Source organism: Chenopodium album, chromosome 25 (assembly GCF_948465745.1).
Source record: "Chenopodium album chromosome 25, dcCheAlbu1.1, whole genome shotgun sequence".
NCBI lineage: Eukaryota > Viridiplantae > Streptophyta > Magnoliopsida > Caryophyllales > Amaranthaceae > Chenopodium > Chenopodium album.
In genome coordinates this window covers 6,399,414-6,416,837 of record NC_137858.1, presented here as the reverse complement: position 1 = coordinate 6,416,837, position 17,424 = coordinate 6,399,414, and the positions used below count along the sequence as shown (strand labels likewise).

General features: G+C 31.7%; 1 protein-coding gene across 1 annotated transcript; it reads left to right on the top strand.

Annotated features, from left to right (window-relative positions):
- The first annotated feature begins 4,797 nt into the window (after window positions 1-4,797).
- LOC145613142 (very-long-chain aldehyde decarbonylase CER1-like) lies at window positions 4,798-8,804 on the top strand. Its single transcript, XM_081668207.1, has 10 exons — window positions 4,798-4,932; window positions 5,559-5,779; window positions 5,921-6,153; window positions 6,301-6,520; window positions 6,666-7,041; window positions 7,149-7,256; window positions 7,371-7,571; window positions 7,669-7,782; window positions 8,273-8,446; window positions 8,601-8,804. Exons 1-10 carry the CDS (start codon window positions 4,873-4,875, stop codon window positions 8,763-8,765), a joined length of 1,872 nt encoding a protein of 623 aa, XP_081524333.1. The 5' UTR covers window positions 4,798-4,872; the 3' UTR covers window positions 8,766-8,804.
- Window positions 8,805-17,424: the final 8,620 nt, after the last annotated feature.

The following is a 17,424-nucleotide window of genomic DNA, read 5'->3' as shown; positions in this document are numbered from 1 at the left end:
TCTTTCAATATAATATAAGATTTGGTTTCAATATATATATATATATATATAATATAAGATTTACTAAATCAAGGGTCAAAAATCAAAATCATTATCGTATGCGTTTTTATACCAATACATCAAAGTGGTACTCGTATAAACAAAGGACCCTAATCAGACTTTAATTATCATGATATTTTTGTGAGCGAGACACTTAAAAACCAAATTTGATACATCGAAGTGGTATAAACAACTTTTATGTTATGTATGTATGTACAACGTAGTTACATGTATTAGACAACGAAATATATAGTATCTACTCCGTATCTATTAACCCAAGGGGGGCCGGACCGACCCCTTGCCAGCCCAGCAAAAGTCTGTCATTGGGCTTAGTGGTACAACCCTGGCCTATTTCAAATTAAAGAGACCAAATTTGTCCCTAACAATTCATTTTTGTGGGGTTTATTTATGATAGTAAATCATCAACTTGAAGAATATAGCGTGTCAAATTTGCAACATGCATGTTTAATTAGGGGAAAGTGGAATTATTACTTGATTTGGAAATTCAATATTCATGTTCATGCATATTAAAGGCATATTATTTGTTTTAACCCTAAATAATTGCCTAACTGCAAATTAAAGGCAATATGGTTTGGGTCGGTTAAATAATGGCTCGACTGTCTTAAAATCAATATTTGATATTTATATCATTTGCAACCCCAATAACACAATTCGAACAAACTTACACCTAAAATGTTAGTACAACCGCCCTTCTAAAGGACACTCAAAGGACTATAACCAAATTTCAAATATCATCATTGAAGTTGACAATCTCGTAGTCATCAGCGTAGTAAAAGGTCTTGAATCCCCAATAAAAATTATAATTTGTCATTATTAATAGATCAATAAAGCCATCGACGATTGGATATCAATAAATTTTATAAGATCTTATCCATAGATCATGTAAATATGTAATAGCCAACTACTCAGCCGATTATTAATAGTGATCAAATGCATCGGCCGAGTAATCCATTCAAGAGAAGGGCCTCCTTGCGTAAATATAATTTCTTATATATCATTAAAAAAAAAGGTTATAGATATTAAAACATGTACAAGTACAACATAAAGTCTAAGAAAATGGCAGGTGAGGATTAGGTCCCAATCAAATAGTTACCTTTTATAAATTTATGTCACTGTTTATTCTAATTATTATTGCCTTTTATATGTATCACCTAATTATCTACGTGGGGTTACATGCATGGCTAGCTATAAAGACAATAAATTATCATGCAGTACTACGTCCTAGTCAGTAACTTTAAATGCAAACAAAAACCAAAAAAAAAACACACTTTTCGGTTATGTACTCCATAGTAAATAAATATTTACCAACATATATTAGAAAATTTGAATGTATTTTGCTTCCATAGTAATTTAATTTGCTTATGTACTCCATAGTAAATAAACATTTACCAACATATATTGGAAAATATGATAAGCTAAATTATATGTTTAATTTGTTTGTTTGTAACTTGTTTCAAACTCGTTCAAAAATAAATATACCCGATGTTGACCCTTATGAGGTTTTGATGATGATACTAAGAATTGAGCAAACTTCCTTTTAATAAGGATTTTCTAGTGTTGTGATGTTGGCAGGTTCAGTAAGCGTAGAGCGCTGAAGTAGGAACTGGAACAAAGGAACTTTAGAAGATCCATGAGGACAAGTAATGAACAGAAGATGAGTTCCAGCAATGGAACTTCCCGAAGTTTCTCAACAGGAACTTCAAACGGGTTGTAACGACCTGGTTCTGGTGTAATGATGGGGCAAGCCTCAACAATCAAGGATCAACACAAAGATCAAGATATCAACCGAAGAAGATGGACTTCATGACTTATAGTTGTGTAAAAGATAAGTTTGTTTTCGTAGGATGATGTAAACATATAAATGATTGATATGCATGGAACTTATTAGAAATCAGATAAAGCTTGGCAAACTAATTAATTCGTAAAAGATAATTATAAGTTTTATGAAAAAGTACTTAATTGATTTTATCTTATAAAATCTGGTTTAACTTGGTTTTATCTTTTTCATAAAATTCTATCTTTTAACAAAAACAAATTTGATAAAATTTGGTTTTCATAAAAACGAATTTGAATCTGTTTGGATTCGGTTTTAAAAAGGATAAGATCAGGTTTGTGTTTGATCTATCTTATTTGCGAAAACCCTAGTTTGAGAAGCTGAGGAACTCCTATAAATATAGAAGTATTTCAGCTTAGCAAAATGAGAGTTTTAAGCGTGAAAACCACTTAGTGCTTAAGAGTAAGTTTGCCAAAGGTTTAAGCTTTATCATTTTGATTTCGGGTTTCATGTGTAGCTTTCCATTTATGTGTTAGAGTGTATTTTTGAGTTGTAATTGGTTTTGGGGTGAGATCGTGAATTCTTTTAAATTCACACAAGTGTATGAGTTTGAATTCTCTAAAATTCGAGTGGTAGCTGTGAGTGCACAGTGAGTGAAAGGTACCTGAGAAGTGTCTTGGGTCACCTAGGAAGTGTCCTGGGTAAGGGGAGAAAAAGGGTCCTGAGAAGTATCTTAGGTCTGGTAGGAAGTGTCCTATCATAGAGTCAAGTGTCCGTGGTGGAACTTGCAAAGCAAAGGTCTGTGTAATAGGTTGTACTAGGAGAGTTGCCTATTATAGTGGAATTTGTTTATAAGTCCCAATAGGGCCGAGGTTTTACTTCCAGTTAGGCACTGGATGGTTTCCTCGTAAAACTTGCTATGTGCTTAAGTTTTCTTTACGTTTTAATTGTTTATTTCCGCTTAAGTTCCGCGATTGGAACCTACTACTATTCACCCCCCCTCTCGTAGTAATTCATCTAAACTAACACCCGAACTTCCACTCTTCACTACGATTTTTTGCTACCATGATTTGCATGTACATAATTGTATGTACATTATATTGTATGTACATGCTTGATCGATCTAAACTCGATCCAAGCAAGCCAACCTTGAGTTATTGAATGAAACCACGATTATGGAAGTACCACGTATTAACGTATATCTAACAAGCAAGCTCATCTCTAACAGAAAATTTATTAGGTACGGCCAAATATAGGTGATAGTCTGATTATCATATTATATGCATGCTCTGAAGCTTCATGCACATGTCGAAATAATCCAATTAGTCTATTAGCTGTTTGTTTACACTTTGTGCTTTATTTCAAGTATAATTACTTGTAGTAATTTCATAATTTGTGTTAGTTATCTTTCTTATCAATCATAACAAATATCATACAAGTGTACACTGCCTACTAGTCTACCACTATGTTGTGGTCCAAAATACACGTGGAAAGCAATTACTACACCATATATTAATATTTTACCTGTTTTTATTAAATTTTTGCCTTGAAAATATCCTTATTATCATTTATTTTCGATCATTTAAGTTTTAATTATGCTCAATTACTATTAGATACAACAAATATCGGATCTAAATATCAGATCTAAGTACGATAGTTGGAAGAATTTGTGAGACTTTTCATGTGGGATATTTATATCTTTTTATAGAAAAAGACAAATGTTTGTTTAAGAGTTTAATTTGGTTACGCAAAGAGGACTAAAAAGGCCCAAACAAGAAACAAAAGTGCTCCCTCCGTTTGTTTTTGTTTGAGATATTTTATGACAAATCAAAACATATTTTTTTGGTGAGATCTCATTAAATTTGTGTTTTCAAATATTTAATTTTTATGATATATAGTTGGAGATATATGTAATATAATATCGTAGTATTAAAAAGCAAATATATATATATATATATATATATATATATATATATATATATATATATATATATATATATATATATATATATATATATCAAATAAAGTAGTATAAGTAGAATATATAGCGAAAGAGGGTAACATGTTTAAAAGACTTACTTTAACAAAAATAACAATCGTTAAAATAAAAAGAATAGTAAGAGTAGTCGAAAAGTTCTTGAAAAAACCTAGAATCTAAGGTTCAAAATCGAATTGGAACAAAATCGATTAGAATGAAAAATTGGAATCATACATTTTAGTGTAGCAAGGATCGGACCCAAAATTTTTCCAGCAATGTGTCTTTGGTTCGGGTTTGTCATTTAAAATTTTAGAATTTTTTATCAGTACTTAAGTATCTTTAATTTTAATGTGATATTATCCTGTACTCAACAAAAAAGCCAATGATGGAAAAAAAAAGTAACATTTTCAAGTTAAATATTTTATAACGATGTTTCAAAAATAAAATTTTATAACGAAATTGAGTGTAATAAATAATGCATAACTTTAAGCTAGCTTTACTAATTTTATTGTTTAAGGAAACCGAGTCATTGGCCTAAATGGGAGTTTTAATTTTGATTTCACTTGATTTTTACTTATTCGAACTTATATGAACTTATTAGAACTTATTTTAGTTGTAATGAACTTGGATATGTAACCCTTATTATCAAAACTTATTTTTTAGTGAATTAAATTTATTATAACTTAAACGAGTTTATCATAACTTAACTACTAGTGAAAATAAGGTAAACAAAATAGGTTCTTAGAGCCAAATTTTCTAATAATGAAATTATGTTGAAAGACCAAAAATATCAAAGCGGAATTTCTCATATAGTAAGGTACGAATAAAATTTTGCACACCCTTACCTGCCCAATTTACTCACATCAAGACTAAAGGCCAAGAGATGAACGTACAACCCAACCTTTAATTACAGCATTGCCTATCTCTATATATAGCTAGTGCTCTTGTGCTAGTATCATCTATAGTCTATACATCGTGCCTTATTATTGTTTATAACGACTAACATTGTCGTACGTCTGGAGAAATAAATCGTGTATTACATTGAGAGAAAAATAGTAGTATGGCATATACTCCTGGTTTCCTTACGCACTGGCCATGGGAGCCTCTTGGCAACTTCAAGGTTTCTCTCGTTCTTTAATTAGTTTCTCCCTTCATTCTAACACTTAATTTTTATTATTTAATATGGCGTTTATATTTTGTATATATCACTTGTATATGTCTAGTAGCTACTAGCTAGGTTATCTTGCATGAATTTGCATGCTACTGTTGAAACAATAATAATCTCATTTTGAAAATTAACTTAATTGTTGCTTGTTTTTATTGTTTATAATTATGATAGAGGCTAGGCCATGTCAAGTAAAAAAAATTAACGATTGAGATTGAAGAGGCCATAATGCAGGATGGAGTGGCTTGCCATTCACTTCATTTTCGAAAAACATTTTATACGAAGTATATGTTTTGGGGTCTTATACTGTCAATTTATTGATTGAGGTTATACGAAAAGAGAACTTTTGATCTCCTCATTAATGTAAAAATTAACCTAATACGACATGTTTATCTTGTGGTGAAGGGAATATATCTTTAATTTGGATGAAAATGACCCCTCTCCTATTCTTAGATTCATTTTTTCTTGTACATTAACGAATGATAATTATCTTTTTGAATTGTGGTAACCTTAGCCAAATTAATTATGTTGCTGCTTAGTTACTAACATTATGTTGGTTGTGTTGTTTGTGTGTGATGAAGTATATATTAGTGGCACCAGGTGTGATTCACAGCATATACTTATACGTAATAAAATCAGAGAATCGAAGCCTTTTTTACCTTATCATCTTCCCATTTATGCTATGGAGGATGCTTCACAATCAGATATGGATCAGTTTGTCACGCTATCGAACAGCTAAAGGCAAGAATTTGATTATCGATAGGAGCCTCGACTTTGAACAAGTAGACAGGGAAAGAAATTGGTACGTATTATTATTCATGTTCATACAAATAATCTGATGAAATCATACCTACCATGCATTATATATATATACTCGATATTGAATACCACCTTTTTTAATTAATTAGCTAATCTTGAATAATGAAATTGTTCAATATATCAGGGATGACCAAATTCTGTTAAATTGGATCATACTTTACGTAGCATATTGGAGTTGGGACGCGGTAAAGCAACCGCCCTTCTGGAGATTGGATGGCCTCATTCAAATGTTCTTACTTCATACCGGTCCTGTTGAATTCCTCTACTACTGGCTACACCGAGCATTGCATCATCACTACCTCTACTCGCGCTACCACTCCCATCACCATTCTTCTGTCGTGACTGAGCCCATTACATGTAAGTTACATGTGCAACACACTATAATATGTCATTTCTCTATCGATAATGTTATGTATGTTTAAAAATTCTACAAAACTCCTAAAATAGACAATATATATGTCTATTATATGATACCTTAGCTTATATGATTTATTTGTTTTACAGCGGTCATTCATCCCTTTGCTGAGCACGTAGCATACTTCACTCTTTTCTCAATACCATTGCTAACGGCATCATTCACTCGAACTCACTCAATGGTTGCCGCGGGTGTCTATATTACTTACATCGATGTGATGAACAATTTGGGTCATTGCAACTTCGAGATCATTCCTAAATCGGTGTTTACCATATTTCCTCCTCTCAAATATCTCATGTACACTCCCTCGTAAGTACGATGTTTATCTAAACTCTATCGATATATATATATAGCTTCTCGATGAGTAGTCTAATCTAAAACAGTATTTGTACACATCTTCTTCTCGAGACCTTCTAATTATACTCCTAATTTTATGATTATTACAATATAATAGGTATCACTCTTTGCATCACACCCATTTCAAGACGAATTACTCTCTTTTTATGCCATTCTATGACTACCTCTACGGAACAATGGACGAGTCCACGGATTCTGTTTACGAAACGTCTCTCAATAAGCCGGAAGATGTTCCTAATGTTGTCCACCTTACACACCTAACAACATTGCAGTCAGTCTACCAATTAGGGCTAGGATTTGCATCCCTTGCATCAAGGCCACTTAACTCAAATTGGTACTTGTGGCTCATGTGGCCTGTCACATTGTGGTCCTTATTCGTCACATGGGTCCATGGCCGAGCATTTATCGTCGAAAAAAACACCTTCCAAGAACTCAAGTCACAGTCCTGGGCTATACCGCGGTACAAAAAACAAGTAAGTTGTAAGGAACAGAAATTTCGCCTCAATCATTAGCTTAAGCTTTTGGTTGAGTTAATCATTTGAAAAAACTATTTAACTAACATATTTAGTGTATGTATTAGTATCAATTACAATGGCAAAGAGAAGCAATAAACAATTTGATCGAAGAAGCCATACTAGAAGCCGATAATAAGGGAATTAAAGTAGTGAGCCTTGGACTATTAAACCAGGTAAGTCATGATTATCATCTAAGCTAGTCCTTGTTACGTTCAATAATATATCCCTTCTAAATTATTAAGGTCTTTGAGATCGAGCTAATTTTAATTAACTTCCCGTTTCTTCAGGGAGAGTTCTTAAATAAAAACGGCGAACTATACTTGGAAAGGCACCCTAAGCTTAAAGTAAAAGTGGTAGATGGTAGCAGCTTAGCTGTCGCGGTGGTGCTTAATAGCATACCTAAGGGAACTTCCAAGGTTCTCTTTAGAGGTAGCCTCTCTAAGGTTGCTTATTACATTGTATCCGCGCTATGTGACAAGGGCATCAAGGTAATATTCCGATCCAGCCGGCTTGTTTAGGATCTTCATAGCTTTATTTCCCCTATGTTTGGGTTTTACATCCATGCTTTTTACATCTTATATTCAGGTAACCACCATAAGGAAGGATGAACATGAGAAGCTTAAGGCGAAATTTGATCTAATGAATGAAGATAGCACCAATTTGATATTTTCATCATCAAAGAGTTACAATAATTATAAGGTAGATTTTGGCTCTTAGATTCTATTGCAATGTGAAGAATTTAAGCTTTCCAACATAATATTATAGCTATTGATATCAAAATTAATACGAGTATGTAATTAAATCAAGATTTAGAAATTATATAGAGACGAATCATAAAATGTCTCATTTCACATTATTCCTTTTTCTAGAGTATAGATCATTTATAAGATGATCAAAAGGATATAAATAAATTTATGAATATTACAAAAATCCAAATGTTAAATTACTTATGAAATGGGGAAAAAAAATAATTTGATATATAGGCTATCACTAGACATGGTTATTAAACGACACCGACTCGGCCCTTTCAAAATCCAGGCCTAATTATTAGCCTATTACATCATAAGATTACATATTAGTTGTGAAATGACCAAACATTCATTACTGATGTTAACTTGAAAGCACCCTTAATTGTGAAAGAGTAATTCTAATTGGAAGAATGTATTAATTGCACCTATTTTTTATAAAGGTATGGTTAGTTGGAGAAGATTTGACGAAAGGTGAGCAATCCATGGCATCGAAAGGCACACTATTTATTCCATTTTCGCAATTTCCACCCAACAAAACTAGGAAGGATTGTTTCTATTTGACTGCTCCAGCTATGTTGGCTCCCAAATCTTTTGGTAACTTGCATTCTTGTGAGGTTCGTTGCACAAAATTTATCGCGATTTTTTTTTTTTATTTAATCACTTATGTACATCCGCCTATATAGGCCCTCCGTCCCTAAATTAGGGACGGAGGGAGTATATACTTTAATTTCTCTAACCAAAATAAACCCTTTCTTTTTCGTACATTAGAATTGGTTGCCAAGAAGGGTGATGAGTGCGTCGCGAGTAGCCGGAATAGTACATGCTTTAGAAGGGTGGAACGCTAGCGAATGTGGTGATAAAATTTTCGACCTAGACAAAGTTTGGGAAGCATCCCTTCGATATGGATTTCGACCTTTTCTAAGTTGTAATTAGTTACTTAAGCTCAATCGTACAATGTTAAACGGTTCTTCATTCCTTTTTGTTGCAACGTTTTTTTTTTTTTTTTTTTTTTTTGGAAAGTTTAAAAATACTACAGTACTCCGTATGTATTTGCAACAATACTTTATTTGTTTCTCCCCTTTTTATGAATTACTCTAAACCTCTGCTCATCACAAATATATTTTAATTTACTTTTTTCTACCCTTTTTATAAATTGGGCATTGTTCATTGTAATTAAAATAAGATTTGTTTCTCTCTCTCTTTATTTTTATTTTTTTTAATCCAATACTTGTGACACTATTATGTAATGAATATACTATCAAATAATAATTTGTAGATCAAAGTTATAAATTACTTTGCTTTTATTTATTAACATATTTAATTATGTGTTGTATTATGGTAAGGAAAATAGGAAATACTAGGAGACTCTCCTCATGAGGGGAACTCCTGATAAATTATTAATAATAATCAATATATTTATGCCATGAATATTCATTTTAACCTCCACAACTTTACATATTATTGTGTCATTTGAAGCAATCGTTGGAAATTATATTCCATAAAAATAAAAATAAATAAATAAGTAAAACAAACATATATCAAACGGGATTAATTTAGTACTACACAAGAGATAATCTCCACTTCACAGACTCTCAATCTCCCCTATCTTACCTGTCAAAAAATAAAAAAAAATCTCCCCTATCTTAGCCCACCAACGCAATTCTAAACTTCATGACTTGGGTAGTTGGGTGTTATGTAGAATGCCAACATTGGCACCCTATATCTGATTGTTCAACAATGTATCAAACTAGGCCATAGCCCGGCCCACATGCTAAGAGAAGCGGGTGTCTTATGTCTAATTTCACTATTGCTAAAAGAAATAATAATAAATATATGGAAAATTTGACAATTACCACCTTATGTTATGTCCATTTTAGCAATTACCACCTTGTATTTTTTATTTTGAAAATTACCACCTTCTATTTTCAAAAACATCAAAAGTTACCACCTTCTTGCCCCTTAACTACCACGTGACGTCATTTTGGGCTCATTCTTTCCCTTTCTTCTCTATTTTCCTCACATTTCTCATTCCTAACTCGATTCTCATCCCCCCTTTCACTTCTTTTCCCCCAAACAATAAAAAACACTTCAATTCACTCCTCCAAATCAAAATTGATGAACACTTATTGGTGGTTTGGGGGAAAAAAAAGTGAAAGGGGAGATGAGAATCCAAATAGGAATGAAAAATGTGAGGGAAATAGGGAGGAAAGGGAAAGAATGGGCCTAAAATGACGTCACGTGATAGTTGGGGGGCAAGAAGGTGGTAACTTTTGATGTTTTTGAAAATAGAAGGTGGTAATTTTCAAAAAAAAAAAAATACAAGGCGGTAATTGCTAAAATGGCCATAACAGAAGGTAGTAATTGTCAAAATTTCCTAAATAAATAAATAAATAATTCACATATATTAGTTAAATCGGCAGGTTTTATGTGAGGCCGGTTGACACACACACCAAAACACTGATTTGGTAATCCCTGATCAAGTAATCCCTGACCGATCGAGCAACCCCTAACTGATCGGGTAATTCATGACCGATCAAGTACCTCCTGACTGATCGAGTAATCAATGACCAATCAAGTAACATCTAACCAAGTAACCTCGGCCACACAGTGTGTTCAGCTACATATGTATGTAACTTTGTGTAGCTCAATTAATCAAGATATGAAGTAGTAAAATTTTCGAAGTTTTTCTTCCATATATAACTTCCAATATCAATATATATATAGATATAGGCTAAACTGTTAGTTTTGCATCTCTACTTCTAGAAAGAGATCAGATAAGCTTAAGATATCGAGAATTATTTCCTAGGTCCGAAAGTGAGCACTTGCCTACAACTTCATCCATCCATGAGCTATTGAGCTCGTGCGGGTGGCACATTACGCATCACTCGTGCATGTCTCAATAATATATAGATGCATCAATTAATTAAGTTCAATTAGAGTAAGTTGCTAAAATCTAGCCAGGCTTAAATGCGTTTTGACATTCATGCGCAATAGCATGATAATTACTACTCGTACTAGCTTAGTATCTACCTTATCTTGCTTCCCATCGGCATCAATGATCATAATCTCTTGTGTTGTATCACTCGTACGTTACGTAGTTGCGTGCTATGCCGTGAAGTTTATTATAATTGTATCTGATTTAGACATAATTGTTTTTTTTTTCACCCTTTAGGCTAATCCGAATTCGAGGATCAGTTTTGGGTGGTTAGGTTCCAGTCCCCTCCCAATTGTTGTTGCGGGGGATCAAACACGGGTCCTCCCTACCAAGTGTAGTCCCAATCACCACAACACTAACAACCAATTGGTTATCTAGACAAAATTGTGAGTGTACATATAGCTTAACTCCTATATATCATCGATTTGTGTTTTTGGTGTTTAGAGAGCCATAAGGAAGGGGGTGAGAATCGATTCCAAGATCTCTTGAAATTGAAAGGGAAACTCTAATCACTTGAGTTATCCTTCACTCTCATATATCATCAATTTGTTTCCTTTCTTTGTCTAACCATTTAAGATTAGCTTTGTCCTTTTGTTAGGATTAGTTTCCGTTTAATATTTATTACTTCGTACTTGTGAATTGAACATCGCTAGTGACAATGTCACATACGACAAATTCTTTATACTTAACGTATTCAATAATTTTAGAAATTTCTATAACATTCTAAGATTTCTAGTGTATGATTGTATATATGTATAGGTACATAGGTAATATAGTCCAATAAAAATATTAGAGTACATGTATATTTAGTGATTATAATTAATTAAATAGCCCCGTGTATATGATTTTGTACCAATTATACTTGGAACAAAATTATTTTATCAAAGGGAGCTTTTCATATGCAAAGAAGTGAAATAAAGGAGCATGCATGTAGAAAAGATGTTTAATTTATTAATTAATACACGTCTAACCAAATCCCACGACATAAATTACTATTCAAATAAAAAAAAAAAAAAAAAAGACACACACACAAATTGTGCTTATATATGTATAAAATATAGTCGAAAAGCAATTATACTAGGAGATCATACGAAAACAAACTACAGATTTTGGTCATTGGTAGTTGGTAAGCATGCATTTTGCACCACAATTTGTGATAGTGGGATTGGTTTATTTAGAACTTTAAAAGTTTACAACCCCTAATTTAAAGTCGGCATACTAAGAAATTAAGTTATATGTTATTGTCTAAATTTATGTAACATAACAACTTTTTCTAATACTAGTAAGATTATAGTGTGATTAATAATAAATCAAGGCGGTGGGAATACTAAGCTATAGTTTGATACTCTTTCCGCCTCTTTCTGTTGTTCCTTTTAACTTTATGCATTTTAAAAACTCTTTTTGTTTTCATACCGGATGTACCATGTCAATTTCATAATGTAAGAGTAACTTTATTGCGTGGATTTAGGTTTGGTAAGCTGAGGTTTACGCATCATGTAAAAGTAGGGTTGAAAAATCAGTGCAATGTACATTTTGTTTTGAATCAATCAATCAATACCTTAATCCCATAACTATTGAATATCGATGAGTAAGAATTTATGGTGATTTGAGTGAGATTTTTTATGTCGTTAAACAAGCATATTCAAATTAAATTAAAGATATCATGATTATCAGAATATCATTCAATGATAGGGAAAATTCTCTCTAAATTTATTACTTGTATTATCAGAAGCAACCCAATGATGTTATTTCTAATAATATTGAAATAAAATTAAATAAATTCTCTGTTTCATTACTTGATTACTATGATGAGTACTATCTGATTTAAACCAACAAATCACGTTCAAAAATTGGTCTAATTGAAACCTAGCCATGAAAATTGATTACTACAACATATATGTATGGCCCATATGTCTTGCTAACATAATGTTTGTATACATGATTTTCAAAATGAAATAAATTGTTAGTATATATGTGTCTCATTGCCTTTCACCCCTTTTCAATTTGGTCCCCCTTTTTTTCCACATACAAAAATCAAGATTGGATTTAATTTTACCTTATTTACGCTAATAAGCTAAGCTCGTTTTTTTTTTTTTTTTTTTTTGAATAACTTATCATGTTTCATTTCAATTTGCAATATAAACAAGACAATAAAAGAAAGTAGTTATATCTTCCCGGACTCTATTTAAAAAAATTATTCTCACTTTCTATTTAAGTTTGTTTGATAAAGTAAGTTCCTCGCTTTATAAGGAATATTTTGAGTACACTCGGTAATTAAATAGACAATAAATAAATTCGACCAACCTTATAATAAATGTAGAAGAATGGTATTTCATAAAAATGGGCGATAAATATTAATATCATGAAGTAATTTATGTTGTAGTCGCAAGACTCTAAAGTCACAAGTCTCACAACCCCCACATTCATGATGATCCCATGTACTATAAAAGGTGGATCATAATAAGTGTGTGGTAATAATGCATTAGTACATCATTCATAAATCATAATGTAAATTCAAAATAATGTAATAATGTAATAATGCTATTAGAGGGGAAAAAATACGGTATAGCAGCAAATTTATATTAGTGGGGGCCTGTGATTGTGAATTTCTTAAGCAATATAATTAATGCATATGGTCAAATTGTCAGCTAGGATTATTAAAGAGTCGTAAATTAAATTGAGAAAGAGCCTTAGCCAATTGATATTTTGATGTTTACTAACAAGATCTATCATCACTATGTATATTAATATACGAACGAAGTATTCATATAAATATATATAGAATACGACGTGATGATGAATGATGACCTAAAGCTATACCATAATTCATCGCAAAATAATATTTTCAGTAACAAGAAATTTTTGACAACAAAGTGAAAGAAATTAAAGCTCGTTTATCAATTATTATCAAATTTTTCATAATTTTAAACCAAAGTATCATCACAGTAAGTTATTAGTAACAAACTAACAGCCACGCACTCTATTTAATTACTTCCATTACCATGTAATTTTTAGGCTTTTCTTTTAAAAAAAATAATGTTTTAAAAATAAATTGGATAGCATTTTTCAAGAACCTTTGTAGTGCGACTGGACAATACATATATTAAACGTGGGCCCGGGCCGCACCCGCAAACCAAGAGAGAGAGAATCCGCTTCACAAGTCTAAGGGGGTTCCATCCCAAAATCATATGGCAATAGGAGGAGTAGCTCCTTAGCCTTATAAATTATTTAACTCTTCTTCTTTTATCAATGTGGGACTCTTACATGTGGTACCAGTTGAGAGGTTTATTCTTCAACAAAATATCACAATACTAATTGGAGGAATTCTAGGACTCTAACTAATAAGGGCATATCCATCCATTCACTTTTACCGCACTTGGAAAAAAAATGTCATAACACGCGTTGGTATTTCATTGTACTTTAGATGGTACATATCATCGTGATACCAACTACCTTATTCAGTGATACCAACAAATGCAAATTTTTTTTGTTAATATCGATATAATTTGTCGTTGCTATCATATGAAATACCAACGTGTGTTATTAGAGTCATAAATGATAAAATGAATAAGATCAAAACAAATACGGTAATTGTGCTTTTGAGCAGTACAGCGAGCTAGACAAAAACTTAATAATTAAGGTCAAAACTCATAAGTACATGAACATGATAAAATCAAGCTCCTTAAGTGATTGAGTATAGTCAAAATTGAACACCTTCATATATATATATCTTGCTTGCTTGAATCTGTATAGTGTATGCATTTGTTCATTTTCATTTTTGTATGTAAGCTCCTTCTCATTTATTTACAAATCATTCAAAAATCAAACTAAAAAAGAAGCAAGCTCAATCTAGCTAGCATTCTAAACCATAAAAGCAAGTGATGTACCAGTAAAAACAAATAAATAAATAAATAAAAAAAAAATCAAAATCACAAGATAGGCCACCTCATTTAATTTATTAAGCTTGATTGGAGCTCAACTCGAGTTTGATCTCAAACAAATAATTGAGCAGATGGTCCAAACCACGAGTTGAACTCGTTATGTGTAACTCGAATCCACTCAAAGGTTATTAGCACATTATATTGGGTTTGGCCGACCCTACGCAACTTTGCAAAAGGGTGGTAAAAATGTCATTTTAAAGGGGAGGCAGTAGCATTTGCGCGGACGCACAAATTAAACAGGAGCGTCTGCGCAAAGGGGAAACTGAGACTTGCACAACCGTGCAAAATTCCTCCGCCCCAATTTTTTTGCCTTGGGGAGTAATCTAAGGGGTTTAGAATCTTTATGTTTAAAAAAAAAAAAAAAAAAAACCATTGAGTTTTAGGTTTCATTTAGCAAATTAAGCCATGCATTTTAGGCTCCTTGTATATTTCTCTTGTTCATTGTGTGTTTTTGTTTATTTTCTTTATCACTTCTCTCATATATTATTATTCATTGCTCTTGTTCCGCACAAATCAAACCCTATACCGCTATTTCATAACAAATTTTAAATAAGATATCTAAGACTAACAATATATTTATTTGATTGAATGGTCTCTAGGTTCGTTGTTAATTTTAGCTAGAGTTGTGCAATTTACAACAAAGCATTTACTTCTCATCTCATTTCAAGTTAAGACATTACAACGAGTTTGAAAACAAATAAAAATGTATGTATTCAATTTAAGCTTACAAATGATTGTTTTCATTCAATCAATATTATCCTTTACAAAACCTTCTTAAGGAATTCAATTTAGCTACCCGCATTTTCAATACAGATAATTAAATTTTCATTAAAGTCAATCCTAAAACTTAAATAACACATATAATCTCTAGTAATTTCGAGTTCCTCAAAAAGAGACGGTATTGTACAAAACCCTAGTCAAATTTCTATGACGTGGTATGTACAATCTCTAGTGATAATCTAATTCATTAGTCATCTACATGCATAATAGTTGCATTATTGTCTTGAATTATTGAGTTAGAGTCCACTGAAACAGCTTACTTATTAATTGGCATCGCAATTGAATTGTGAACATATCATTATTCAATTGAATTAAGAGGCTAAGCTGCTATCTGCTAGGCTGCTGGTTGTTTGTAGTTGCATACCATTAATACTGCGGTATTTCTCTCGGTCAATACCTTTTTTATAGGTAAGAATCGTAAGATATATAGTCATGCATATTACCAAGTACAATTGTGATTTAGTGGTCCACAATACAAGTGCTAGCTATAAGTACAAAGTACTCCATATTATTTTCGCCTTTTGATATCTCACCTTGGCCGTTAATTTCTCTACCGTGTCTTTATATCATCCGTGTAAAAGTGGTGGAAAAGTTAAAATGGTCAAGAATAATGCCACGTAGGTGTAAGAATTATGATGTACGGAGTACTACTATAGATAAAGTAAATGATAATAAGTAGTGCAAGAAACTAAATATTGTCAGGTACTTAAATGAGACTATATAAAGTTAAAAAAATAAAAATAATTTATCGGAGTAGAAATTAGTAAAAGAAAATGAAAGGGAAAAAAAAAAATTATTGTACTAAGCAGAATTAAGGGAAGGTGAACTAATCATAATACGGAGCATATTCTAAGAGTATAATGAATAAGATGCATATAATTTTAAATCAATTTCGCAATACAAAGTCGACTGCTATAATATGTATACGGTAATTTGAAAATTCTAGTCATTATAATTTTATAGTATTATATTTTTTTTTTATAGATTACATACAACTTATATAAATTATTTAGAGTGAACAAGCAAGTTCATTAATTTCTAGTCCTTTTTCAATAAAATATCGAATTATTGCTATGTATGGCATAGGAACTTAAATTAAAGTCTAATACGTATAAGAGAGGAAGCCAGCACCTACGTGTCAGTTAACGGTTTGTCATTCGACTGATTTAGGTTGTTGCAACCCTAGTAGGTCTCGGGCTTTATGGTGAAAATGACGGCGTCGTTTTGCCCATGAGTTGGCCCGTATATTTAATCGATCTTACACGTACTCCAATTCGTATTAATAAACCTACATATGTAATTTGAAGATAATGTTGATTAATATTTTTTTTGTTCCATTTTAGTTGTAATGTTGGCTTCTTTCAATAATGTCAATGTGTAATTTAAACAAAATTTAATATCTAACAATAAATAGGTATAAAAAAAACTTGATATTCAATACTTGTATTATAAATATATACATCCAGAGATTTGAGACAAATCTAACAAGTTTGCACATAATTATATATTGTCGTATTATTTGTACTACTATATGTTTTCAGATTTTCAAATGTGGACAAATGAAACAAATGAAAAGTGTATTTGAATAGCGCTAATTAAGAATCTATTTTGTTCAGTTCACTTTATTTTCACTCATTTTAATTCTAATAAGTTTAGATAAGTTCAATTCAGAATAAATAAATGTTAATAAGTATAAATAAGTTATGTAAAATTCAAATAAGTGAAAATTAGATAAATATAACACACCCTAAATTTAAAATATTGCAATTAAAAGCAAGTAGTAAAAGTCGAAAGTAAATACATTATATTGGTGCTGTTGTAAAGAAAAAAAAAAAAAAAAAAAAAAAAAAAAAAAAACATGATATTGGTTAGGAGTATTAAATAAGTTTAGGCAAATTCATGGCCTATATATAGTGGTCTTGCATTAGCAAGTTTT